Raw genomic sequence first — 27,923 nt, forward strand, 5'->3', positions numbered from 1 at the left:
GAGATAGAAAGAAGAGTGGGGAGCAAATGAGGAAGAACAGAGGGACTCTGTTGCTCCATTAGTCACCATCTTCCTTGGCAACAGGGCCTACTGGCCTGGTCCCCAGTGTGGGTTGTATTCCTGCCTGCCCAAGGCTCCCTCATCATCACGGAGGGTCCTTATCTGATGGGATCCTAGCCAGTCCTCTCCAGTGGTGAGGACCCTATGTGCTTGCTAGTTGAGTCCTAGTGACTGGATCCCCAGGAGGCCAGGGCTTCTCTGGTGATTGGATCCTTGTTGGTCCAGGACTCCAACATGGCCTCCACTGGCAGGTTCCCCTGGTTTCTTGGCCCTGAAAATCCTGGTTATTGCTAGTTTGCCCAGGTGGCTGGATCACCCAGCTGTGGCTTTGGCCTGATGGCCCTGGTCTTCCTTGCTCCCCTTGGCTGTGGGATCACCGACTGAACTGCTCCTTGTGCCTGTCTGCTGCTTCGCAAGAGGGCACATTCTTGGCTCTTGTGTCCCTCCCAACCAGCCAGCAGGAACTGCTAGAATAGCAGCACAACGGCACTCGCCCCTTGGCTAACAACATCCCAGACCTCATTCTCCTTTCACACCATTTTCCACCTACTAAATTCAAATTATACCTTATTTACACTGGTGTAACAGGAGAATGAGAGCACCTATCTTCATTACTTGCTGTCAGAGACACAGTTTTTCAGTGTTACTTGCTGGGACATTAGGGCAAGCAAATATATACTTTACTGGCCCAATCCAGCAAACCTTGACTACCTGGCATGGCACTTATTCCTGCATATAGCCCTATGTGAGGCATCTGCGAAGCATTCAGATTTGAGGGCTTGCAGGATCTATCTCATTGCACACCTACCTTTGTGAAGTTCCAGCGCTGAATAAAGTGTCGAGCAACATCCCGTGCAGCTTTGCCATGCACAACGGATGAAATATCATGCCATGGCATTCTGGGTGTGGTGTATCTGTCAATGAAATCTATATGGACAGGGAAAAATTGCTATAGTTCATCTCAGATCAGTATCAGACATTAATTAAGAATATCACAGCATCTCTTCCTACAAACGGAACCTTTCCAGAAATAAAAACTAACAAATTAGGAGTTAAAATTGAGGACAGGTCAGCTTGTGGGGGCTGGTAGGCCACAAGCTCACTTATCCATTATTGTCATAGGATATCTGTTTTTATTATCTTACTTTGGGATTTTGCTGCCTCTTCCCAGCAGCCAGACCAGGTGGGTCTCGTTAGCTCCAATTCAGGAGGGTAAAAAGGCAGAGAAGCCTTCTAAGGCAGTAGAGGACCTAGGGAATGAGACAAACTGTCTTGCAGGGGAAAAAGTTGGTTCCAGATTGCAATGGCACTTACCAGCAAAGGGTTTGTCGAGTTGAACCCAGTCTTTAAAGACGAAATTGCAATAGTCCTTTCCATGCCAGAACCTGGTCTCCCCAAGAAGTTCTCCAACACCTGTCTTCAAGCTGCGGATTGATCCTTTATCTGTCAGGTTTATAAAGTGACAAAAACATATGCTCTAAGGTTGTTTTTAAGACTGCTCTCAACACAGCTCAGATGAGAATTGCACTTGAATAAAAAACTATCGGCACAACTTGCCAGTTTTAGTAAGCTAAAGTAATTTTCCAGTTAAGTCTCTGTGTTTCCCTTCTCCAGTATAACACATCTGGTACACAATCAAGGGAGATTATATTAACATGTCTTGTTGTTGGTAATGGAAGCTAGATCTGAATCCTTTCTGCACTAGATTGAAAATTTACCCTTCAGCTATTTGTCATCCCACAATAACCTGCAAGGAAGGATACCTACATTGAAAGCATTAACAATTGTAATTCTGCTCTCATATACCACTGACTTCAGTGGGAGGTGGGACTTTATATCTGTGTTCAGAAGAGAGTACTACTCCTGTATATTTAGTTTGTACTAAAGTACAAATCAACCCTAATTGCAATTTTATATTTTATAAGATTTATGATTTTGACTCCACAAAAGGGTCTCTCCACTGTAATTTTAGCTAGCACAAAGATGGGTCTCTTCCCTTTTTCCAGTGCCTCTTTAAATAACTACTTCAGCTTCTGAGATTGTGTTACATGTTCAGCACGTGGATGCAGAATTTCAGTTTCATGGTGAAAAATTAGGGCCTACCATCCTTGCAATGACTTACATGCAAAAATTACTCCCATTCCCCCAACTCCTTTCTTGAAATTTATACCTCTTTTTGTGAATGCCATAAGCATATAAACGAGGAGTAGTGTGATCCCTTCCACATCCCTTCTAAAAAAACAGGAAAGCTCACACTGGATCAGATCTATGTTCTAACTAGTGTGATATCCTGTCTCTGACAGTGGCCTTTATCAGATAGCTCAGAGAATGGTTAACAACCCTGACTGGACAATTATGCCATAACGTATCTACAAGGAAAGTTTTTTTGTAACCCCACTTAAGTGATGAGCTTCTGTCCTGAAGCAAGAGGCTTGATGTCCCCTATACATTTTTATCCTATATATTTTATTTTTATATGATCTAGCCAAGGTTTACACCATGGGGATACTCAGCTCTCAGACAGTAACTAAGTATTTGGGATCAGTCACACTCACAGCCCAGATGGAGTGAAAAACCCTACAGTTATCTAGTCTCCTCTGCATTCCCCCATGACATGTATTCTCTCATGACAACTGACCTGTTCTGCACTGCCCCAGTTGCTGACAGAATTCTGCACTATCGCCTTCTTTGAGGTTTTAGTGCTAGTTCAAGGCGTGACAATCCCAAAGATGTTTAGGAACCTGAACTACTGCATCTAGTGTACTGTGCCAGCCAGGCTATCAGGCACTCACAAAAACTTTTTAATCACAACAATATTTTAGAAATATTCAACAATCCACACTAGTGACAATATGATAACCACCTACGGCAATATACACAAAGCACGTCTTGCCAGCACCGTTGGAACACCACAAAAGCCAACCCATGCCCAAAATGCCATGCAACAGGTATGCAACGTTGACACTCTAGTTACAGCCTTAGCAAAGCTACATCCAAACAGCACAGTTCTGCATGAGTTAGTGAGAGTACAGGTGGGGCAAGGAAATCACTGACAGTACATGCCGGAATACAAACATATGTAACATACATGTGAATGCTACAGTAGAATATGTTTTATGTACTGAGCTTATGTGATCACACATTGACTCATATGAATGAACATGTAAGTGGCCACTGTCACATATGGCAGTCCATATACATATGAAACACGTGTCCTTTTCATACACGTCTATATTTTATATAAAGCTGACCATTTACATCTTAGAAGACTATTATTGAATGAGTCCATAAAAGGAAAAGGTGGGCTCAGTGTCCAGTGTTTTGAAAAGTGACTTTCATTTTTTGGTGAGTAGCAATAGAGTTTTAAGGTCATGTCGACTGTAAATTTTCCACAATGTAGAAACTAAAATGCCAAAAATGCCAGTGAACTATGGTTATTAAATAAATGATAATTTCTACTCAACCAATATTCCGAGCATACACTGCTCACTAGAAAGGTATTTTGGTCCAAATTCTGCCCTTGGATTTGTATGTATAAATCCTTACAGATTTAAAGTACGGAGTCACTATTAAATACTTGGTTTGTAGTAGTGTTGTAGCCATGTTGGTCCCAGGATATTAGAGAGACAAGCTGGGTGAGGTAATATCATTTATTGGCTCTGATGGTGAAAGAGACAAGTTTTTGAGAACTTGTGTCTTTCACCAACTGAAGCAGGTCCAATTTTCCTGCTATTATTGGGAAGTCTCCTTAATGCTACAGAGGTCCCTTTAAATCATTTGTATCAGTGTTTTCCAGTGTCAGCTTTAAAACACTGCCTAACCTATGAAAACAACAAGGAGTCCGGTGGCACCTTAAAGACTAACAGATTTATTTGGGCATAAGCTTTCGTGGATAAAAAACCTCGCTTCTTCAGATGCATGCAAGCCTATGAAAACTCAGATTCAGTTCCACACAGTCACTCTCTCAGAAAAAATCGAGCCCTGCAGGCCAACAAAGTTGCGCTCTGTCAGACCGAGGTGAGGAGTGCAGAGTCTAGAGCTCTTCTTCGAGATCACGCTGGCTGTAACTGCTACATAAACGATCAGCTCAGCTTTCCTCTACATAAGCTCTTTTGATGAAGAAACAACCCTCCTTTGCTCTATAACTGAAATCAAAGCAACGTACATCAAATATGGATGGCCTACCCGTAAGAGAAAGGGTCCTTTCAGCAGCACAACCTATTGTCATTCCATGGATCAAAATACAGGTGATGCTGATATACTGATGATGTGCACTCTCCTACCTGTTTCACCCACCCACAGAAAACTCTGACTTGGAGAATGAAAGTGGCCAAATCTTCGGCTAAATCAGGGATCTCAAACTCAAATGACCACGAAAGCCACATGAGGACTAGCAGATTGGCCTGAGGGCTGCATCACTGACACCTTCCCCGCTGCCCCCACCCCCACTCTACCCCTTCCATGAGGCCCCGCCCCTTCCCCGCCTCTTCCCATCCCTTCCCCGCCCCCATTCCAACCCCTTCCCCAAAGTCCCCACCCCAACTCTGCCCCCTCCCTGCCCCTATTCCAACCCCTTTCCCAAATCCCCACCCCTGCACTGCCTCTTCTCTGTCTCCTCCCCTGAGCGCGCGGCTCCCCACTCCTCCCCCCTCCCTCGTGGAAAGCGCTATGTGCCGCCAAACAGCTGTTTGGCGGCAGGAAGCGCCTGGAGGTAGGCAGAGGAGCGGGGACGCGGTGCGCTGGGGGTGAGGGGGAGCAGCGGGTGAAGGGAGCTTGGCAGCCGCAGGAAATAACTCAGTGGGGGCACGGGGAGCTTGGCGAGCCGCAGCAAATAACTTTGTGTGCCGCGTGTTTGAGACCCCGGGTCTAAATGTAGGTCTGGAAGCGTTTACACGGTCATATTCATGATCTTTTGAAGGCTGTCTTCATGCACTGGGCTGACTTTAAAAAAAAATCCATTCTGGATTTAAAGATGTAACTAATTTCAGCGATATTCCCATTACTTTGCATGAGGAATACAGCTGGAATGGGCGGAGCTGTAGAACCAGAGTGAAACTTCCCAAGTGCACCCGCTGTAGTTGTTACGTATTTATCTTCTCATTGATGCAGCTTCCTAGAGTCTTTTACAAATCAGCCTGTGAAGAAAGTGATTCTACGAGGGCCTCTTTAGAGGGGAATATGACATAGATTGAAGGTAATACATATACCGAAGGTATAGAATGTCAATCCATAAACCCCACCTAACTCTCACCATGACTGAACAGCAAACACACCAACAGTAAAGCCTGCAGGTAACTCCACCTGGGTGGCCCTTCACTTACCGTCCTCACACTCAGTGAGCCCTTGTCTGGACCCAGTGGGATGATGAAATATTTTCAGGTGGGGTTTTAAACTCTGGATTAAATTCTGCTGGCTTCTACTAGGATTACAATAACCTGCAGAGAGTTGAGATGCTCCATTTACAGGAAAAGTGCATTAGAGCTTTTACCATATCAGTTACCCAATAATGTTTAAAATAACTTGCAGGACTTCAGTCCAATCAACTGTAGACAGTCTGAACAGAACATTAATAATGGTACAAAGACCGTGGGCCAAATACAGGACCTATTAGATTTTTGAGCACAGATCGGCAAATATTCATGTTGCAAAACCATCACTAATGTATGCTCATATTCTGAACTGGCTCTGACCATAGGCAAAGCATTCTCCTGCAGATCATTCCTACCAGAGACATGAGTAATCTTTGTAAAGTCTGAAATGCCCCCTAGCACAAAACGCCTCCCCAAAACAGCTCTTCCACTGCTTCAAAAGTGGAAGGCTTGCTGGTATGAATTCTGGCATTTGAGTGTGCCTATAGTGGCATCCTGTAACTTCAGTCATGCATAGAAGTAAATGTTGCGTTCACATATGCAAATTTTGACCTGATTTTCCTCTCTCTAGCACCAGTGTAAATCAGGAATAACGCCACTGAGTTAAATGAGTTAAAACCAGCGCAAGTGAGAGCATAATCAGGCCCATAATATCTTCGGAAATCCTGCTTCATTTGCTATAATGAATACGATGCAAAAATGCCGGTATCTCTGCCACAAATGTAAAACGTTCCTAGCACAAAATCAATGTACATATCTATACATACATCACAGCACATAACACACCACATACACTACACCATATTATAGCACGGTTTCTCCATTTGCGGTTTGGGGCTGTCCCGTAACCAAACTGAATGCCAGCCTTGTTTTGTGCCAGCTGTTTGTTAACCAAACACAGACGCATTTAAAGCAAACTCAAGGCTTCACTAAACAAAGTACCCTTCTAGCACTTTAGGAAACCATTAACTCTCCTCCCTAATTATATGCTCTGTAGGTAAGGTGGAGAAATATTACTTACCTGACTCACTGTCTATACTGCTTACACTATCAGCGTGGTGTAGGCCGTGCTTCTGGAGATGCTTATAAATGCTGAACCTGGAAAACTTTTTGGGTTTTCCTATTCCTTTCATTCTTGAAGAATCTAGTATGTCATCACTATTTCTGTGCTGTGGCAGGTTCCCCAGGGACTGAGTTTTCAGGGCTAAAGCTTCAGTGGACTCGGCTGTAGGCTTAAGACACAAAGGATACTGCTGAGGGTGATGAATGGAAGATTATCTATTTAAATTACAGGAGATCATTCATATCACAGGGATTGAAACATTCACAGGGCCAAGTTCTGCCCTACGACATGCAGACACAGCTCCCATCGATTTCACTGGGAACTGCAAATGCGTCTTACGGAGATGAACTTGGTGTAGTGACTATTGAGGGTTTGCTTAGCAGAAAACAAGCAAGTAAAAACAGTGCATTCTGCCATACACTGCCTGTAAAACTATTCTGGCTTATTGCATGTTTTCCAGAGGTCTTTACACAGGCTCCTTTTCATAAAAAAATAAATAAAAATTCTCTATTTAATTCCGTCACACAGGGCCAGGTTTTCAAAAGAGCTCAGTTCTGTCTTGTCTACACAAGCTCGGTTTTTGTCTATTTTAGCGACAAGGCTATGTCGACACAGCCTTGTTGCTAAAAGTCAGCGCGTGTAAACGCTCTTTTTCGGTACTTTGTCGGCACTTTTGCCAACAAAATACTTCCAGCCCCGGGAGCAGCGTTAGGTTTGTCGGCAGGAGAGTGCTCCTGCCAACAAAGCCGCATTCCCACTGCCACTTGCGTCGGCAAAATTTTTGTCTTTCGCACGGGGGGGTGGGGGGGGTTGGGATGGGGCAGGGCCAGGGGCGGGGAAAGGGTGGAGTCGGGGCGGGGCCAGGGGCAGGCACCCACCGGCGCCAGAGAAAGTTGGCGCCTATGGTCTTAACTGGCATGGCCTTTCTGGCAGCTGAAGGATTTGGTCCTAATAAGGGTCCCATTTTGTAAGCCACATTGAAGTCCACAGGAATTCTGCACATGCAAAGGCTACAGACTCATGCCCTAAAAATGCAGAAAGACTTGCTTATTTCCATTTTGCATGACTATTGCCTAGCGTACATGGCATTAAATGTTAACAGCCACATGTACAGAATTCACTCTTACTATGAGATTCACTGTAGATGTAGACTTTGTTCCTGCAATTCGTTTCACACTGCCAACGTCGGTCAGCCTGTGTTCATCATCATCCCACCTCCCATAGGCCAAGTCAATGCCACCAACGAATGCTACAGACTGGTCAATGACAACGAGCTTCTCATGATGGGCCCACAGGTACACTGAGGATGACACGTGATCTGGATGCCTCATCACCTAAATAAAGAAAAATCACTGAACTCAGCTGTTATGTAGAACAGTGCTTCTCAAAGTCGGGCCGCCGCTTGTTCAGGGAAAGCCCCTGGCGGTCCGGGCCGGTTTGTTTACGTACTGCGTCCGCAGGTTCAGCCAATCACGGCTCCCACTGGCCACGGTTCACCGCTCCAGGCCAATGGGGGCTGGAGGGAAGGGCGGCCAGCACATCCTTCAGCCCGCACCGCTTCCAGCAGCCCCCATTGGCCTGGGACGGCAAACCGCGGCCAGTGGGAGCCGCGATCGGCTGAACCTGCGGATGCAGCAGGTAAACAAACCGGCCCAGACCGCCAGGGGCTTTCCCTGAACAAGCGGCGGACTGGCTTTGAGAAACACTGATGTAGAAGACCCGAAACAATTTTAATTAAGATATTATTTAATATCTTTGCCCAGAAGGCCACGGGGCTTTAGTTTGACCAATAATACCTACCAATGCCCAAACATAAAGTGCTTTTTTTAGGACTTTGTCTACATTAGACAGTTGTACCATTTTAACTACACCAGTATAGTTAAAGTGGTACAACTCGCCTAGTGTGGACACATTTACAATGGTATAAAGGTGCTTTCTACTGGTACAGATATTCCCTTTTAGGAAGGGGAATAACTATACTAAAATGAGTCACCTTTATGCTGATATGGCTGTGTCCACAGTAGGGCTTTTGCTGCTCTAACTATTTCAGTAAAAAAGCTGGCCATTTCGTTTGATAGTTAGTTTGTTAATGGCTATTTCAAACCATAGTAAATGAGAGGAGAACCAGGCTCATTTTCTTTATTTCTGAAAATGAAAGAGTGTGATAGATAATTTCAACATTTATTTATTTCAAAGCACAACTGCAAACATTGACTTGAGTGGAGTCATGCCTGGTTTTAAAACCACTGGCGATCAGAACCAGGCCCAATATATTTTGGCATAAATGGATGCTGAGGAATGTGGATATAAGTTCACATATTTTGGTACATTTTTTTAAGGCCAGACTCTTAGCTAGCTCAGTCTGTGTGTGAGCAGAAGGTTTTCTCAGACCCACATCTGAGTGCAACCTTCCACTTGCTCTAACTTCATTAACTTGCCATATAAAACAAAATTCTTTTGAACTAGGTGAATGTTTTGTTGATTAATGGAACCTTGTCAAGGCTAAGCGAAATATATTTATATACAATTATAACTTACAGGTACCTGAGCTGCCACAATCAAGTACTAGTGCCCATTATGGAGTAGAACCAGATATGGATATGTCTTCGAAAAATATTCTCCCTTGTAATGGTGATTGCAAACTGCATTTCCCATTCATTGTCATGAGTTTCCTCATCTCTCGCCCAAATTTGGGGAGCTGATGCTAGACACACAGGGCAATGAACATGCATGTATTTCATAAAGGTTACATGGTATATGAATACCTTGATGTTTGGATGTAGACGCATTAGGGTCCGCTTGCTGTATTCACTGTTGATTCCTAGAGCAAGCTCCACTTCTTTGTAGAGCATTACAAAAATTCTCACTCCTTGTTGCTATTAGAAAAGAAAGTAAATACATGGCAAGCACATATTTAAATGGGTATAACAACAACAAAAGCAAGAAAACCCCAGACTTCTAGATTCAGTGGGATGGTAGGCTAAGGGAAGTGCACATGTTGTTCTTGTGGGAAAAGCTCAGGTTGAGATCATACATCCAACAGGTCAGTTCCCGGTCAGAGGCTCCCAGATTGATCCTGAAATGTGCTGAGCAAACTCAGCTCCCATTAACAAGAATGGGAATTGAAAGCTCAGCAGCTCACAGGAGGCACCGAGCACCTTGGGGGATTGGACTCTTCCCTTGTGAGAAGTTCTGAGGGATTTTCTGTAATGATGTAGTCAGGGCCGGCTCCAGGCACCAGCCCAGCAAGCAGGTGCTTGGGGTGGCCAACGGAGAGAGGCGGCACGTCCGGCTCTTTGGAGGCAATTCGGCGGCGGGTCCCTCACTCCCTCTCGGAGCGAAGGACCACCAGCCGCCGAATTGCTGCCGAAGACTGAAGCGGCGGCGGTAGAGCAGATCGCGATCATGGCTTTTTTTTCTTTTTTCTTTTGCTTGGGGCGGCAAAAACCCTGGAGCCGGCCCTGGATGTAGTGTAGGATTTTTCTGACACAGGCTGATCTCACCTATGCCTAACTCAGACCTCTGGACTACAACGCCAAGAAAGCCAGCTCGCCCTGCCTGAATTTGTAAGATCAAGTGAGTGAAAACATTTTAGGTTTTTTAGGATATTTTATTTGCAGGAATTGTTTGAGTGAAGATATTGAGACAGAACCCTCAGCTTGTTCATCCCTAATACAGTGGAAGACTTCAGCTTCCCTTTCCTCTCAGCGCTTCCCTGAAGAGTTAGCTGTTCAATCTGGACTTCACCATGTGAAGCAGCGGAGGGCCTGGAGGTGCCATTATACAAACAGATACGAATACAGTCCCTGCTCTGAAGAGAATACAACACAAGAAATAGCACCATGAGATTGTAAGACCACAGACACTGACTTTTAATGCATTTCCAAGGGACTGGACGTCAGGTTGCCAGTGTCCCTTCAAATTGTGTAGGACTCCTCATAGCCTTCAGAAGGGCATTATTGTGCAGATGTGTTTCAGAACATGTGCTACATGAAAAATATTTCACTTTGAGTCAGCACCAATCTTACAACAGGTTCCTTTACTTTACACATTTCTAATGTGCCTTTCGGAGGCTCAGTTCTGCCACCCTGACTCACACTGAGTACTATCTTCCTCTACATGTCTATCTTCTATTGGCTTGCATACTTCTCTTAGCAGTTTGGCCACACATATGGGGCCAGATCCTGAGCTACTGCAAAGCAGTGTAGCTCCATTGACTTCAGTACAGCTATGCCAATTTACACAAACTAAGGATCTTTCAAAAAGACAGTAACCTGCATTTCTCTAAAGCGTCTATTAACAGTTTAGACCCCCTCCATGTTATGGGCCATATTCTACCCACCAATCCAATGGCCAATGAAGTCCAGGGAAGTGCTTTGTAGACATCAGAGGATAGCTTTGCTCCTATATAGTTACCAGCCACTTACGGCCCTAGTATGTCAATTATTTCTTCTACACACTACGCAAATACTTTCATGCTAGGAACACCTATGTTGATATGGAAAATAAAGCTAGATTCTTTCAGTGGGCATGACCTGTTTTATGGCAGTTGGAGCATATACAAGAACATAAGAATGGACACACTGGGGCAAACGAATGGTCCATCTATCCCAGTATCCTGTCTTCCAACATTGGCCAGTGTCAGATGCTTCAAAGGGAATGAACAGAACAGGGCAACCGTCCAGTAATCCATCCCCTGTCATCCAGACCCAGCATCTGACAGTCAGAGGCTTAGTGACACCCACAGGGATGTCACCCCTTACAATCTTGGCTAATAGCCACTGGTGAACCAATCCTCCATGAACTTATCTAATTCTTTTTTGAATCAAGTTAGAGTACTGGCCTTCACAACGTCCCCTGGCAACGAGTTCCACAGATTGACTGTGTGTTGTGTGAAGAAGTACTTCCTTTTGTTTCCTTTAAATCTGCTATTAATTTCATTGGGCGATCCCTCGTTCTTGTGTTATGTGAAGGGGGTAAATAACACTTCCTTATTCACTTTCTCCACTCGGTTCATGATTTGATAGACCCCTATCATTACCCCCCCTCAGTCGTCTCATTTCCAAGCTGAATCATCCCAGTCTTTTTAATCTCTCCTTATATGGAAGGTGTTCCATACCCTTAATCATTTTTGTTGCCCTTCTCTATACCTTTTATATTTCTAATATATCCTTTTTGAGATAGGGCAACCAGAACTGCACACGGTATTCAAGGTGTGGGAGTACCATGGATTTATATGGTGGCATAATGATGTTTTCTGTCTTATTATATATCCCTTTCCTAATGGTTCCTAACACTGTTAGCTTTTTTGACTGCCACTGAACACTGACCAGATGTTTTCAGAGAACTATCTACAATGATGCCAAGATCTCTTTGTTGAGTGGTAATAGCTAATTTAGACCCTATTATTTTGTATGTAGAGTTGGGATTATGTTTTCCAATATGCATTACTTTGCATTTAATCAACACTGAATTTCATCAGCCATTTTGTTGGCCAGTCACCCAGTTTTGTGAGATCCCTTTGTAACTCTTAGCAGTCAACTTTGGACTTAACTATATTGAGTAATTTTGTATCATCTGCAAACTTTGCCACCTCACTGTTTACCCTGTTTTCCAGATCATTTATGAATATGTTGAACAGCGCTGGTTCCAGCACAGATCCCTGAGGACACCACTATTTACCTCTCTCCATTCTGAAAACTGACCATTTATTCCTACCCTTTGTTTCCTGTCTTTATAACCAGTTACTGATCCATGCGAGGACCTTTCCTCTTATCCCATAACTCTTTACTTTGCTTAAGAGCCTTCTGTGAGGGACCTTGTCAAAGGCTTTCTGAAAGTCCAAGTACACTATACCTACTGGATTGCCCTTGTCCACATGTTTGTTGAATTCTCCTCAAAGAATTCTAATAGACTGGTGAGGCACGATTTCCCTTTACACAACCCGTGTTGACTCTTCCCCAACAAATTGCGTGCAGCTATGTATCTGATAATTCTGTTCTTTAGAATCATAGAATCACAGGACTAGAAGGGACCTTGAGAGGTCATCTAGTCCAGTCCCCTGCACTCATGGCAGGGATAAGTATTATCTAGACCAATGGTCTCCAACCTTTTTATGCACAAGATCACTTTTTGAATTTAAGATGAACCCAGGCTCTACCCCGCCCCTTCCCCAAGGCCCTGCCCTGCTCACTCCATTCCCCCCTCCCTCCGTCGCTCGCTCTCCCCCACCCTTACTCACTTTCACCAGGCTGGAGCAGGGGGTTGGAGTGCGGGAGGGGGTGCAGGCTCTGGGCTGGGGCTGAGGGGTTTGGAGTGTGGGAGGGGGCTCCAGGCTGAACCCGGGGCAGGGGGTTGGGCTGCAACAGTGAGGGGTGCAAGCTCTGGGAGGGAGTTTGGGTGCAGGGGTCATATGATCACCCTGCACCTAATTTCATAGAATCCACTATACATTTCATGAGTTTTACTTTTTATTAGTGTCATTTGTGGTTTATAGATCCAAAATCCTTCAGGGATTGTCACAAATCAGTGTAACATTCTCAACTGTGGGGTGTGCATTGGCTGAGCCTGGGGAAGGGGGTTGGGGTGCAAGAGTGAGGGGTGTAAGCTCTGGGAGGGAGTTTGGGTGCAGGAGGGGGTTCCGGGCTGGGGCAGGAGGTTGGGTGTGGGGGAGGGGTGAAGTGCAGGGTCTGGCTGGGAGGCGCTTACCACAGGCAGCTCCTGGTCGGTGGCGCAGCGGGGCTCCGGCAGGCTGCCAGCCTGCCCTGGCCCCATGCCGCTCCCAGAAGCGGCTGGCTGCACCCCTTCTGCACCCAAACTCTGTGGCCCCTGGGAGGGAAGGGGGACAGTGGGTCTACGTGTGCTGCCCGCACCCGCAAGCGCTGTCCCCGCAGCTCCCATTGGTCGGTTCCACAGAGATGTGCCAGCAGCCAGCCGCTTCTGGGATCGGCGTGGGGCCAGGGCAGGCATGCAGCCTGCCAGAGCCCCGCTGGACTTTTAGTGGCCCGGAGATTGCGATCGGCTGGCAGAGGCTCCAGGATCAACCAGTCGATCGCAATCGACCGGTTGGTGACCACTGATCTAGACCATTCCTGGCAGGTGTTTGTTTAACCTGCACTTTAAAATCTCCAATGATGGAGATGCCACAACCTCCCTAGGCAATTTGTTCCAGTGCTTAACCACCCTGACAGTTAGGAAGTTTTTCCTAATATCCAACCTAAACCTCCCTAGCTGCCATTTAAGCCCATTGCTTCTTGTCCTATCCTCAGAAGTTAAAAAGAACATTTTTTCTCCCTCCTCCTTGTAACAACCTTTTATGTACTTGAAAACTGTTATCATGTCCCCTCTCAGTCTTCTCTTTTCCAGACTAAACAAACACAGTTTTTTTAATCTTCCATCATAGGTCATGTTTTCTAGACCTTTAATCATTTTTGTTGCTCCTCTCTGGATTTTCTCCAATTTGTCCACATCTTTCCTGAAATGTGGTGCCCAGAACTGGACACAATACTCCAGTTGAGGCCTAATCAGCACCGAGTACAGCGGAAGAATTACTTCTCGTGTCTTGCTTACAACACTCCTACTAATACATCCCAGAATGATGTTCCCTTTTTTTGCAACAGTGTTACACTGTTGACTCATATTTAGCTTATGGTCCACTATGACCCCCAGGTCCCTTTCCGCAGTACTCCTTCCTAGGCAGCCATTTGCCATTTTGTATGTGTGCAATGATTGTTCCTTCCTAAATGGAGTACTTTGCATTTGTCCTTATTGAATTTCATCCTATTTACTTCAAACCATTTCTCTAGTTTGTTCAGATCATTCTGAATTTTTATCCGATCCTCCAGAGCACTTGCAACCCCTCTGAGCTTGGTATCATCCGCAAACTCTATAAATGTACATACCATTATCTACTTTACTATAGTTATCCATTTACTATAGTTTCAACCAGTTTGCCTGGGACTGATGTTTGGTTTACCAGCTTGTAATTGCCAGGCTCGCCTCTGGAGCCTTTTTTAAAAATTGGCATCAGATTAGCTATCCTCCAGTTGTCTGGTACAGAAGCTGATATAAGTGATAAGAAGATCATTTTAAAATCAATAAAGTTCTTTAGAGAAAATTAAAGAAGAAAAATGTTTGTCTTTTTTCTTTTGGCTACAAAAAGGACTATTGTGGAATGGGAGTATATGAGATTATTTTAAGGTTTCCACCAAGGCTTCTGCCCCTTTCACACATGACTGCATGGTCTTCAGTTGGCCATGCGTTCCTATTGAGTCCCTGGTAATATCTTCCAAAGCAGCAACTCAACACCAGTATTTTCATTAGTTGGACCAGGGCAAACCTGCTGAAAATGCAGTCCAGTATTATAGAAAATCACGTTCAGCTCTGTGGCTCCATTGCTCATTCAGAGACATGAACAAATTCTTCAGGCTGAGTACACAGACCTGTTATTGCAGGAGGAACATTCTGGAACTGACAACAAACACATCACTCTATTTTCCAATCTCAGTAGCTTGTGAGATTTCTGAAATACTGGAGAAATTAAAACAGGTTCAACAGGTCTGGTGATGCTGTTCCTTGTCCCTAAGTGCTAACACACATGTTTGGACGCACAGCCTTTCAGCATCTCAAAGCATCAGTCATACAAAAAGGCTGCACTGGAGACAAGGAAGGGCATCAAGTCATCAGCAGTTTGAAATACTTCAAACAAGGACGGAGGGAGAGAGAGAGAGAAAGAGATTATAATAGAAGGACAAGTCTTAAATATAACAAAGCTATCAGAGCATAGAGGCCTGCTATGCACCCATTTGCTTATTCTGCCTCTGTTAAAATGTGAATCAGAGTTCAGGACTCTGAGTCATCTTTATGATTATATTGTCTGCAAGTTCCACATCATGTCTAATTCAGAGGAACCTGACCCAGTTTGTACGTGTTCATATCTTACATCATTTATACTTTTAAAACCCCTCAATTCCCTCTAATGACACTATGTACTTGGGTACAACATCCTACCACTCCCTGCCCCTCTCGGCTTAGCTGCAATGGGGAGGAGCAGGCCAGGGGCTCCTGCTCCCCTGCTGACAGCTAGTGCCACAATCTGAGCAGAGCTAAGCAGGAGAGTAAGGGCTGGCCTGACACAACTGGCCTTACTCCCCTTTTTGACCAAGCAAAGGATGTGATAATATAGGGATGGGGGCAAAGGAATGATGTAGTAGGATAGGGACAGAAAATGGGGGCAAACTACCAAAAAAGAAGCTCCCAGTGTTTCTCCAGTCAGATTAACACATGTCACATTTAGAGAGAGAAAGTTTATCACCTTCCTGCCTTTTTTTGGGTGGGGCCTTGTCCACATAAGTCTCCACTTCACTAGAATTCCTCACTGTTGCTCTCATTGGTGCAGTCAAACCAGCAGTAACAACAGCGAAAGTGCTAGTGTATACAGGGCTTCAGACAGCTGCAGGCAATTTAACAACTCTCACTAAACCTGCTCTGAGCAGGGCCTGGGTGGAACGGCACTGGTGCTAACAGTGTCGGGAAATGCTAAGAGCAAGTCTATTGCAGACAGGCGTTTCCTTACTAAAATAAGAAATATCCTACCCTGCACACAGTAGCTCACTGTTGTAGTGCGTGACTTTCAGTCGTTAAACTGGTTAAGCGAAAACCTCTAGATGTACACAGAATGGACCCATTTCGCATAATTCATCTTTACAAATTGATAACCTGATAAGCCCCCTCTAATTTAGACATACGTTATACACACCACTGAATGACTCTCTAAGGAGATCTTTATCTCCTTGGTAGGTGGGTGGCACCACCAGCAATTTAATAAGAGCCAGTTTTGGAAACAGATGCATATATCATGAATGAAGGGCACTGTCTCTGCATGGCCACCCCCGGCAGACTGGTCACCCCCGTGGGCCAAGTGTAGCCCTGGTGTGACTCCAGTAACTGCAGGGAGAAGCCTGGCCCAATGTCTCTTAATTACCTACACCGAAGAGGGAGAAGAGCTCGGGGGCAGAGCAGGAGCAGCTGTATCAATGCCCCAGGAACCTGGAGCAGCCACTGGGGGAGAGAGAAACAGCTCCTCCCCTATGGAAAAAAAGTTATTGGGGATATTTAGGAAGTTGCACTGGTGCTGTGCCCTGGCATCCCCACAACCCTCCATCTGAAAGCTGAGCCAGCTGAATCAAGTAGGGAATGAAACACGTCCTCCCTCCAAAAACTGCAGCAGAGCGGGGTGCAGTGCTGAATGTCACTCAGCTGGTTGGCTACCAGCCCAGGCCCTCAGCACTGAGCTTCCTCCTCCCCTTGCATCTTTGATCTGTTGCTGCTCTCGCTGGCCCTGTCCCCCTGAAATGATGCACGAGTCTACCTGGGTGGGACTTCTACCCGCACACAGAAAGAGGGAAGGGCAGGTCACTTAGGAACAAAAAGGGGCGAAGCTGCACTTTGAGACCCCCAATCCTGCAAGGAGCTGCATGAAGCTGCCCTGTGCCTACCTGGAGCCTTATCTTGGGATTCACAGCAATCAGGGCCTAAGCTAGCCTGTAGGCACAGCACACTTACCGCTTTCCGCTTGAGAATGCAGTCTAGTCTCCAACGATTTCCTTCTACCACGGGTCGCTTCATAAAGATTTCTGGGCTCAACCTAAAAAAAAAAGGTGACAAAAAGAAACATTCTGTGCTGTGAAAACTATGTGTAAGGTCAACTAATCCAGGGGTTCTCAACCCTTTTCTTTCTGAGACCCCCCCCCACCCCCAACATGCTATTAAAACTCCAGGGCCCACCTGTGGCACAACAACTGGTTTTCTGCATATAAAAACCAGGGCCTGTGTTAGGGGGTAGCAAGCAGGGCAATTGCCTGGGGCCCCACGCCACAGGGGCCCCTGTGAAGTTAAACTGCCCATGCTTTGGCTTCAGCCCAGGCTGGTGGGGCTCAAGGCCTTGGGCTTCAGCCCCGTGCAGTAGGGCTTCAGCTTTCTGCCTTGGGCCCCAGCGAGTCTAATGCTGGCCCTGCTTGGCAGACCCCCTGAAACCTGCTCGCGGCCCCCGGACTCCTGGTTGAGAACCGCTGAACTAATCGACTCCAATAATGGTTGAGAAACTAAAGAGTTTATTCATTAGGTGTGAAGTCTGCTCTCCCATGATTTATTTTTTAACAGAACTGTTATTGATTGCTTTTTAACAATGGTGCCGTATATAACAGCTGATGTGTCCCATGTGTAGCACAGAGGCCACTGACCTATCATTGACAGGGATGAGGTTATTGCATTCAGCACCCAGTGGGACCAGACTGAATGGTGATGCATCAGGTAGACTCCATAAAGAAAAGAGTAAGTTCTCATGCAGAAAAAATATACTCCTGGTAGATAACTTGGGGGTTAAAAGAAAACACTCAGGACTTCAACTATCCTGACACCTAGACTATTTGAACATTTCAGATTTGTACAGTTTTTTTCCTTGCTGCCTACCCCAGAAGATAGGGTGCCATTCTTTCACATCAGGATAGCATTCACTGATACGCAGATTTTAAGGCCAGAAGGGACCATTAGATCATACAATCTGCCCTTCTCTATAACAAGACCACAAGAATTTCATCCAGTTACTCCTGTATTGAGCCCAGTAATTTTGACTAAAGCATATTGCTGAAAACATGCTTCTGACAGCAACATTTCTCTTCCTAAGCTTTTGTAACTTCCCAGTAAGTTTCGCAATCCCAAGTTATGATAACAATTGACTCTTGCCTTGTATAAGGCAGGAGACACCGGGACTGAAATGTAATTTTCCAGTTGTCTGACACAGTGTGTGCTGAAGCTTCAGCAGCATATAGTTTATTTATAAGTGTTTTAGGATTCAGATTCATGTCAGTGAAGGTTAATATAATGCTTTGCATTCCTATAGGACTGTTGAGAACCAAAACGTGCTTTACAAACATGACTGGGTCAAGCCTCAAAACACCCCTAAGAGGTAGGGAAATAATTATAGGCCCACTTTATAGATGAAGAAACAGAGGCACAGAAACATTAAGTGACTTGTCCAAGGTCAGACAGGAAAGCTATCCAGACATTCTAACTTTTAGTCCTGGGTGCTGATCACAAGACCATCCCTTCTCAGGTAGAAGGTGTACCAGCTGCAAGTACAAGATAAAACAAGCCCCGACAAGGAAGTAGCTGAGGGTAGTGCGCAATACTGAGCAGCCAAGCATCCGAGGCTAGGGAACGAGAGGAGGCGTATAAGAGGAGGCGTTGGTGGTGTGCTGAAGCTCGTGACAGATGACATCAGCAGGATGGCACAGCAGAAGCTGGCAAGAAAAGTACAAACGGCCAGTATTGGAATTGCATATGCACAGCACGCACCGGGGGGGCCAACATGGCCCACGCTGCAGCAGCACTATCACCACCAAATCCCAACAGAAGATTTCAGTGGAGCCCTTCCTGACTGCTTCCTTGCAGCCTCTTCTTTAACGTGTGTGGGGATGCCATTACTGAGGTACACTGCTACAGGTGAGCGGACTGCCCACCCTGCCTCTTGCTGACCTGAGTCACAGCCATACCCAATGGTATGACTCTTCTAGGGTGTGCACTGCAAAGTGTCTATTTTCTAAGCTGCATCATCATTCACACAACTTCAGGATTTTGCCCTCCGTGGCTAGCAATGGCCTGCATTAGCCACAGTGCCTGACACATACACGGACTGTACACAGGGAACTAGAGCTCCACAGCGACATCCAGCTGTGACGCTGCACCCCATGGTCTTAGTAAAAATACTGTTGTAATGTGAATATGGCATAACTAAGATGTTTGATGCAAGCTGGGTCATGTAAGGTATCATTGGAAAGGTTATGATTTGCTGAAAGTGGTTATCCGATTTGCATGTATGTGTAAGTTCTGTATCTGCGGTTAGGAATATTGACTATGTAACAATTACAACTGTGTGTGTATTTGGGGAATGCCCACCAGACAAATCGGCAATCAGCCTGAATGGGCCACTACGATAGGCAATAGAATGGGTCTTTGAAGATGCTGATTTCTCCTCTTCCTGGCCTGCCATGCAAGGTGGTGGCAGGGGGATGTCCTGCATTGCCTAAGTGGTGTACAAATTTGTACATTCCCCCTTGTGTTGAGAGATCTTCTGCTTCCCTGAGACATTCCCAGGGAGTTCCCAGTGAGGCTGTGCAGCACCGTTCCACTCTCAATGCAGGTGGTGCCTCACTGTACCATGCAGTCTTTCAAGGTTATCCCTCAGAAGGAGACACCCAAACTGATGATTTTAAGCATGCACTATTGCTGCCAAGTCTCCTGAAAAGGCCTTTGAATGAAAACCCTCACTGTGAGAGGTTTGGATGTGCTGCCAAACCATCTGGCATCACGGCTAGTTTCCATAATGTAAGGCCTTTGAATAGTGCAGCATTGTAATGAATGTTCTCACAGAGACTGCTGGACAAAATCCAAACGCAGGAATACGAACCACCAATCTGTGATGAAAATTTCTTCTTTCGCTGCCTCCATGGCATTTGCTACATCTTCAAAATACCCTTTTGCATTTACATACCTGAAAAAAAACCAAACACAATACTGGGATTTTTCTTTTAATTACATGGAGAATTCGTAGTTGGGGGGAAAATTTCAGTACTTTAAATGAGCAAATGAAAATATCGTTTAAATTCCTTTCTCAAAAGCAAACACGTTCAATTTCATGCACTAGGACAACATGAAAGGAGAATTTCACATCATTGTTAATATCTTAATTAAACCAGTACAATCAAATATTGTTATGGCAACAGGCATGACCGGGTGGCCCTGTTATACGTAGTCTTCCACATTCTTTTTTTCTTAGTGCGTGAGCAAGTTTTGACTCTTGGAAAGATATGTAGCGGTGGTGTTAGTTTTGGGTTATGCAAGGTTTTGATGTAGAGGCAGCTTCAGGGGATAGATGGAGCTGTGTGAGTAGCAGGAGAGGTTGCTCTCTGCCTTGGGCTATGATTGGAGTCTTTGAGACAGAGTTCTCTGGGAACCAGAGAGTGGAATTGGACTGAGATGTGCAAGGAGGGGTTGCTCTGCATGCTGTTTGACCACCTCATTTCAGAACTAGTGCATGTGCATCAATAAACCAAGTTACATTTAGAATATACCCAGACTCCATGTCACTGATTTCAGCCCACTGGGAACCCCACCTGCAAGGCCTCAGATACGTTCAGCAGTGGACTGATACCACTGTCACAATGGGGCCCAGCTTTCAGGAGGGGCAACACGAGAATACAGCATTAGGGTTGGACCCTGCAAACACTTTCTACTGGATGTTGTGTTTACTTCTCTCATTTGAGATTGGGGAAGATGTGACCATGCCAGAATCAGAGCAGCTGCTTTATTGAGAGGCCGTTGAGAAGGGAGATGAAAGTGGTGCAGGATGAAATTTTCAAAAGCACCTAAGTCACTTAGGTGCTTTTGAAAATGTTACCCAAAACCAATAGTCAAGCTAAGAAGTGAAAGTAGCAGCTTCTAAAGTAAGGAGAGTGTTCTGTTCTCCATTCATAAGCATACTGTTTATTAGCTTTACTATGAGTTACATGTGCATCAAGATATCACTTTTATTCTGAAATTAATAAACCACTCATGTGGCCAATCTCAACAAAAATAAAAAATCTAACAGCTCTGATCACTGCAAAGCAAAGTCATAACAGGAGCGAAATGGTTATGCTACTAATCCTAACATTTTTCTGCAGATCAGACAAGGAAGAGGCATCTTTGATACTGCCATAGTGATTTATAGTGTCTAGACAGCGAATTCAAATACCCATGTTCTTTAAATGTGAATGATAAATCAGTAGGGCCATGACCTTGCTCCCACTGAAGAGAATGACAGCTTTGCCATTGATTTCAATGGGAGATAGAGCATATTCTTACTACTGCAGGGACCATCTTACCACTTTGCCAAAGTATTCTCCTGTATAGCTGCATACGACCCGAATCTGTGATGTGTTAGAAAGTTTTTGCCATTTTTCTGAATGAACTCTTCTATTCCCTGTCCCCACCATCGGGCATGTCTGTAGCTGTTACACTTCAAAATCAATGACCTGGAAAATAACCAAAGAACGGAAAACGAGTAAGCAGCGCACTTTTATTTAGCCTAGTTCTCACTATCGAACATGTTGATATGGGAATTGAATATCAATCACATTTTTTTTAATCAAAAGTGACCAATAGCTAGCTACTTAGCTGAGGTTTTTTTAAATAAAAAATATTTCAGCACCTAGAGACCACAGTTACTGACAACCTATAAAAACAACAGATAGATATTACCTGCATGTTTTGCACACCATGGACCAAATGTTGCTTACATTGGTGCAACCCCATTGATTTAAATGGGATAGCACCAGTGTAACTGGGAGCAGAATATGACATCATGGATGCTAAAAAATTTTAAATGACCATTTACACCCACTGAGGAACTGTCCCATTGATCTGGATTCTTCTCTTACAATAATAGGGTGGCTGGATTCTCCTGGCATTCCTCCCTGTTAGATGGGGTTGGAACCCTGAAGGGAGATGCTCATTGAACAGTGTTGGCTCACTGTAGCAGGTGCAAGTTGCTAACACATCCTGCATATAAGGGAATGGCCCCCTTTTAATTAAAGGAAGCCAATTTTTAAGTGAAAAAATGTACATTTCTCACCTGGAGAGATTGTCAATCCGTAACCCGTATTCTGTTTCAGTCTCTTTCTTGCCAATCTTAATGCTGAATTCTTTATCTACCAGCAGGACAAAGGAAATGGCTCCGCTATCCGTCTTCATATACATTAGGAAAGAGTCTTTCACTACTAACCACCTATAAGGGGAGATAACATTTATCTCAAATTCACTTCAAAAACGAGAGCCATCCACTAATATAAAGTGAACAGTAGTCTCCATGAGAGAACTCCAAGCCATTCATCATCAGGATCCAAAGCAGGCAAGGAAGGGTTTGTGACCTATTAGGGGCAGTTTCTTTGTAATATGGTTTACAGAGCTGGTGTCTGACTGTGCTCTCAGAGTGGAGTAAAACAGGAGTGACTCCACTGAAGTTAGTGGAGTTACACCAGTGTAAAACTGATGAAAAGGAAAGGAGAATCAGCCTCTGGAGAGGTGATTACAGCAACAGATGGTATACAAAATCCTACATTTGGATGCTCAAATCAGCAGTTAAGTGAGAGGAAGGATGGTGCAGTGGTTAGGGTGCTACATGGGGACTTGGGCAACCTGAGTTCCATTTTCTGCTTTGCCACAGAGTCCCTGTGTGACCTTGGGCAAGTAACTTAGCCACTCTGTGCCTCAGTTTCCCCATCTGTAAAACAGGGATAACAGCACTGGGACAAATACATTAAAAATTGTGAGGTGCTTAGACACTACAGAACTGGGGGCTATATAAGTATCTGTGATAGATACAAGTCCATTTTATGCACTTGAATAGTGATGTGCAGAACCAAATTCAGGTATACCATTACAGTGGGAACCAGGTTCTGTATGATCATATCCTATATAAGTCCTTGGAAATTTAGGCTTTAGTGTCTGGAACATTAATAGGAATATACCTGTTGGCCATCAGGGGTTTCCAGCCAAGTGGCTGCGTAATGGACAAGGTGGAGCAAAGATTCTCTTTTGGTAGCCTGCAATACCTGTGGGCACTGTGGGAGCCGCGCACTCTCGTTTGAGTTTCTCATGTGTTATTTATAAAGGCACTGAATCCTATTAAAGCTAATGGAAACTGTACAAAGAGGACATTTTGGAAAGGTTTCATTGCCAAGCAACAGGCATCACAGTAAAAAAACAAGATGAAAAATGACTAGCAGGTTGTGTGAGAGCACCACAGCCCTTGAGCACTCTGGAAAAAATATTTCCCTGTCAGTGTCCAATATTTTTGCCCTCTCTGTATACATATATATGAATGATGTGCCTAACATCCTCTCTCCTTCACACACAAGTGAATCACTCACATGGCCTTAGTCCAGATCTTTGTTCATACAAATGAATGCACAAGGAAAGAGAATGTATTTTTAAACCAATTGCAAAGACATATTAATGACTGTATCTTTCATGGCATCCTGAAGTGTTATGTTGCTGGGCCCAATTCAGTTCAATTGCTCCATGTTCAAACTGTGCAGTGCTCCCAGGTTAGTTTTCTGAGCACGACGCTCATCACATAGTAACAGGGCATAGTCAGGGCCAGCTTTAGGAATATGGGGGCTCTAAAGAGGTTGTTACTGGGGGTTCTGTGCTTTTCTTTTCTCCTCCCCCTTCCCTAGACTAAGACTAGCCATAGTAATCAACGTTGTAGATAACAACAGACTCCCCACTCTCACATCAAATTTGGGGCCCCCCATAAAATCGGGGGACCCCTGTCCCCTCGCTCACAGACTCCGTGGGTCTCGCAGACATTTTGATAATGAAAACAGAACAGAAACACAGGCGGCTCTGCTGACTTGTAAAGCAGCCTTTAAAAGAAGGAGCACTGTCTTTCTTACAAGCTAGAGTGTGCTCAATTTGCTTGTAATGAGGTGCTGGCCTCACAACCAAGTTGAAAATTACAGCTGAACTTCCAGAACTCCTCAGCCACATGACATTACAACAGACCTGACTTATAATGCTTTTGCATACCTCAAACGACTCGAACAGTGAAGTAGAATGAACGAACATCCCAATGCCCATAATATTCAAAAAGAGTAACTCGGGTAATAGAGAACTGCCACTTGTAGTGAAGCCGTTTGGTGAAAACAATGATTTCATTGTAACAGGGTCGCACTACATTCAGAAAAGGATCTTTGCATCATGTTTTCATACTGAACTGAATAGGGGCTTTGTGATGTGATTAAGGACAGTCTGGTGTTTGTCAGTGACAGAGGAAAGAGCTGGGAATCACAAAACCTTGACGCAGCACTTTTAACTACTTGGCACTAAACAAATTAGTGCATCCACCAGTGGCAAGGAGTATCAAGCATGGAAAATCTGACTCAGGACAATTTTAGTACTTAAGGAGAGGCACTGGAGAGACTGATTTAAGAATGGGGACTATGGATTGGCCATGAAATGTTTGCCAAAAAAAGAAAACCCAAATTGAGTAATTCAGATTTTGAGTTTAGTTTTTATGAATCCAAAGAGCAATGACTCTGAAAGGTGATTATAAAACCAGAACCTTCTTACTTAGCAAGTCTGCTCCACATGTGAATATCAGTGTAGTTTAATGACAAAAGTAAGTGTTCATCGCAGAGCCAACGTAGACAAGAGGAGGTGAACTGGATTCTATACCTTCCTGTGCATCAGATCATCAAAGGCTAGGTCTACACTACAGCGGACTTCCGACCTAAGATACGCAACTTCAGCTACGTGAATACCGTAGCTGAAGTTGCGTATTTTAGGTCGGCTTACCTGGCGGTGAGGACGCGGGAAAGTCGACCGCTGCCGCGCTGCCGCCGACTCTGCTACCGCCTCTTGTCGAGGTGGAGTTCCGGAGTCGACGGTAGAGCCATCAGGGATCGATTTTACCGCGTCCTCACGAGACGCGGTAAGTCGATCCCCGATAAACCGATTGCTACCCGCCGGATCGGCGGGTAGTGAAGACGTAGCCAAAGAACTGTGTACTAAGTTCCAATAAGTGCAAGCCCATTGAGGACAATGGAGTTGTATAGGTGGCTCTATACAATTACAGCACACAACCTTTATTACAGGTGATAATGAACAGGGAGGAAAGAAATCAGCTTAATTTTCAGATCCTGGTTGAATTTGTAAGGCTGGCAGTTAGGGAAATAAAACAAACAACATAAATGTGCAGATTTGATCTGGAAATTATTAAAAAAACATAGAACCACACAATGCCATTTTCACAGACACGTTTCAGAGCTCAACCACAAATTAATTAATTCATTAATTATTCTCTTCTAACAAAATATACCCTAGGCTTGGGTGTTTTGATAAATATGGAAAACTATATAAAAAATCAAATTTCTTCAGGATGGTCCAGATCTACAAATATACTCTCTTTGTAATATTATTGTTAGTTTATTTATATACATATGTTATGGTAGTCTCTATGGTTACTAGAGGCCTTGATCAGGGCTTCCTCATGCTAGGCAGTATATATGCATATAATTAAAAGAGATAATTCCCACCCCAAAGAGTGTACTTAAACTATTTCTGTACCACGGAGTAGAAAATGTACTCATTACAGAGGTAAACATTATGCATGGCTTCAAAGGGCCTGATCTCTGCATGGTATAATGCATTGTCTCTGATGGATCAAGCTGCATTTATGGAAAAATGGCAAAGAATACTAAAAACCAGATAGAACTTTGGAGGAATGAGCAACATATTTGGAAGAAGACCAAAACCTCATCTATCTGTGTAACCTTTCAGGAAAATTATTACAAAATACTTTGTCAATGTCACTTCACTCTATTTAAGCTAAGGAAATATATAAAAAGGGAGTCATAACTGTTGAAGAGGATGTGGAATAAGAAGGACCTTCCTATATTTATGGTGGGAATGCCTTAAAATAATCATATTTTGTGGGAAAATAGTAAACAGAATTTTTACTATTGTTACTATTACTAATGTTAGCCTACTCACTAAACTTACAGTGGCTCTATTAGGTTACAGTCCAAAGGAGGTTATTGAATCAGGGAAAGACTCACTGATATCATCCGAAGAAGTGGGTTGTAGCCCACGAAAGCTTATGCTCTAATAAATTTGTTAGTCTCTAAGGTGCCACAAGTACTCCTGTTCTTCTTGCGGATACAGACTAACACGGCTGCTACTCTGAAACAGTTACTTCTAGCAACCATATGTGCCGTAACTCAATTTTGGAAAAGGGTAGATGCCTCAACATTAGTAGGACGATGAAATAAAGTCCGAGAAATTCTTTCAACAAGAAAAATGACAGGCAGCCTTATATCAGGTAGAGTAGATTTTCTAATGTGTAGGCACCGCTTTTGGAATTTGAACAAAGTAAATACTCAGATAAGGATAACAAGAGGGAAATCTGTAAGATTTGTTAATATTTGTATGGAAAGTTCACATATGTTAAGAATATATATATATATTTAAGAACAGATTAGGCTGATGGAAGAGTATTTTAAACTCAGTTTCATACCATTTTGTTTAGTGAACTGTGGGTCTTTTCAGCTACTCATAATATATCTGGGGTACCAATGCATAAAATAAACTCTTGCCCCACTCCTTGTTCCACTGCTCAGCTGGAAAACTTGCTTCTCCTCCTATATTTGCTGTGCTGGAGGTCTCTGTGCTCCTTTGCAGTGGTTTGTACTTCTGGAGCAGGGAGGTCAGGCAGGAGCAGTCAGCCACAGCACTTGAGGGAGTACAGGGACTACCATTATGCCAGGAGGCAGGGGGCTTTTAACACATGTGACAAGGGAGGGCCAATGAGTGAAAAATGTGCTCACAGAATCATAAAAGATTCCGATTGGAAGAGACCTCAGGAGGTCATCTAGTCCAACCCCCTGCTCAAAGTAGAACCAACCCCAACTAAATCATCCCAGCCAGGGCTTTGTTAAGCCGGGCCTTAAAAACCTCTAAGGATGGAGATTCCACCACCTCCCTAGGTAACCCATTCCAGTGCTTCACCACCCTCCTAGTGAAATACTGTTTCCTAATATCCAACCTAGACCTCCTCCACTGCAACTGTCCCTAAATAATTAATAAACTTGTTGCCTTTGCTGATGGCAGCCAGCGACCAGAGCCATTACTTACATTGGGCAGAGTTCTGCCTGACAGGCACAGCCCTGAGCCGGGAAAAGTGCAGAACAGCCCTCCAGTCAACCACCCCATGGGAGGGATCTCTCCAGTGCATGGGGAGCAATAGAGGCTGCCCCCTGACTTATCTGTTAGGCTGGTACAGTAGGCATCTTTCTCTGTGCCCTGCCATCTCTGCTGGCTGGGGGAGGGAGGGCACCCCTCTCTGCCTCCTTTGGAGTGGTCTGTGGGTGTAGGCAGAGAGAAGCAGTCAGCTCCAGCACCTGAGCAAGCACAGGGACTACAATTAGACCAGGTTACTGTGTGAAGTGGGGCAAGTGTGAGGTGGCTTCTTGTGCCTCCTCCCCCCACTCTGCCTTATGTATCCACAAAGCAGATGGGCACAATATGGCCCTTTGTCTTTATTTCTTAAATCAATTAAACTGGATCAAAAACCTGCCATCCAGTAATTCTCTTCAAAACAACACAGCTCAGGCCTCTGTAGGACTTCTTTCAAAACGTGTGGGGGAAACACAAAAGAGGTGACATATTTCTCCTTGGGGTTAATTGCATCAGAGAGGATTCTTTACTGTTGTGGTTCAGGTCTGATTTAATCCACTGGTGAGTGCAGCCTGGACAATGTTCCAATTAATTTGGTTTGGGTTTTTTAATCAGAAAGGTATGGTAAACTAGGGTTACCATTCGTCAAGAGACGG

At 44.5% G+C, this 27,923-nt stretch overlaps 1 protein-coding gene across 1 annotated transcript in view; it reads right to left on the minus strand.

Moving 5' to 3' along the window:
* PLD1 (phospholipase D1) overlaps positions 1-27,923 on the minus strand; it is a 100,844-nt gene that overhangs the window by 29,359 nt on the left and 43,562 nt on the right. The window contains exons 9-17 of the mRNA XM_024221289.3: positions 22,163-22,315; positions 21,414-21,563; positions 19,958-20,041; positions 17,056-17,137; positions 9,258-9,368; positions 7,620-7,826; positions 6,451-6,661; positions 1,375-1,503; positions 869-987 (exon numbers count right to left, since the gene is read on the minus strand). Coding sequence (XP_024077057.1) covers positions 869-987; positions 1,375-1,503; positions 6,451-6,661; positions 7,620-7,826; positions 9,258-9,368; positions 17,056-17,137; positions 19,958-20,041; positions 21,414-21,563; positions 22,163-22,315 — 1,246 coding nt within the window. The remainder of the gene's footprint in view (positions 1-868; positions 988-1,374; positions 1,504-6,450; positions 6,662-7,619; positions 7,827-9,257; positions 9,369-17,055; positions 17,138-19,957; positions 20,042-21,413; positions 21,564-22,162; positions 22,316-27,923) is intronic.

The sequence above is a fragment of the Terrapene carolina genome, unplaced genomic scaffold, assembly GCF_002925995.2.
Source record: "Terrapene carolina triunguis isolate 2854851 unplaced genomic scaffold, T_m_triunguis-2.0 Scaffold88, whole genome shotgun sequence".
NCBI lineage: Eukaryota > Metazoa > Chordata > Testudines > Emydidae > Terrapene > Terrapene triunguis.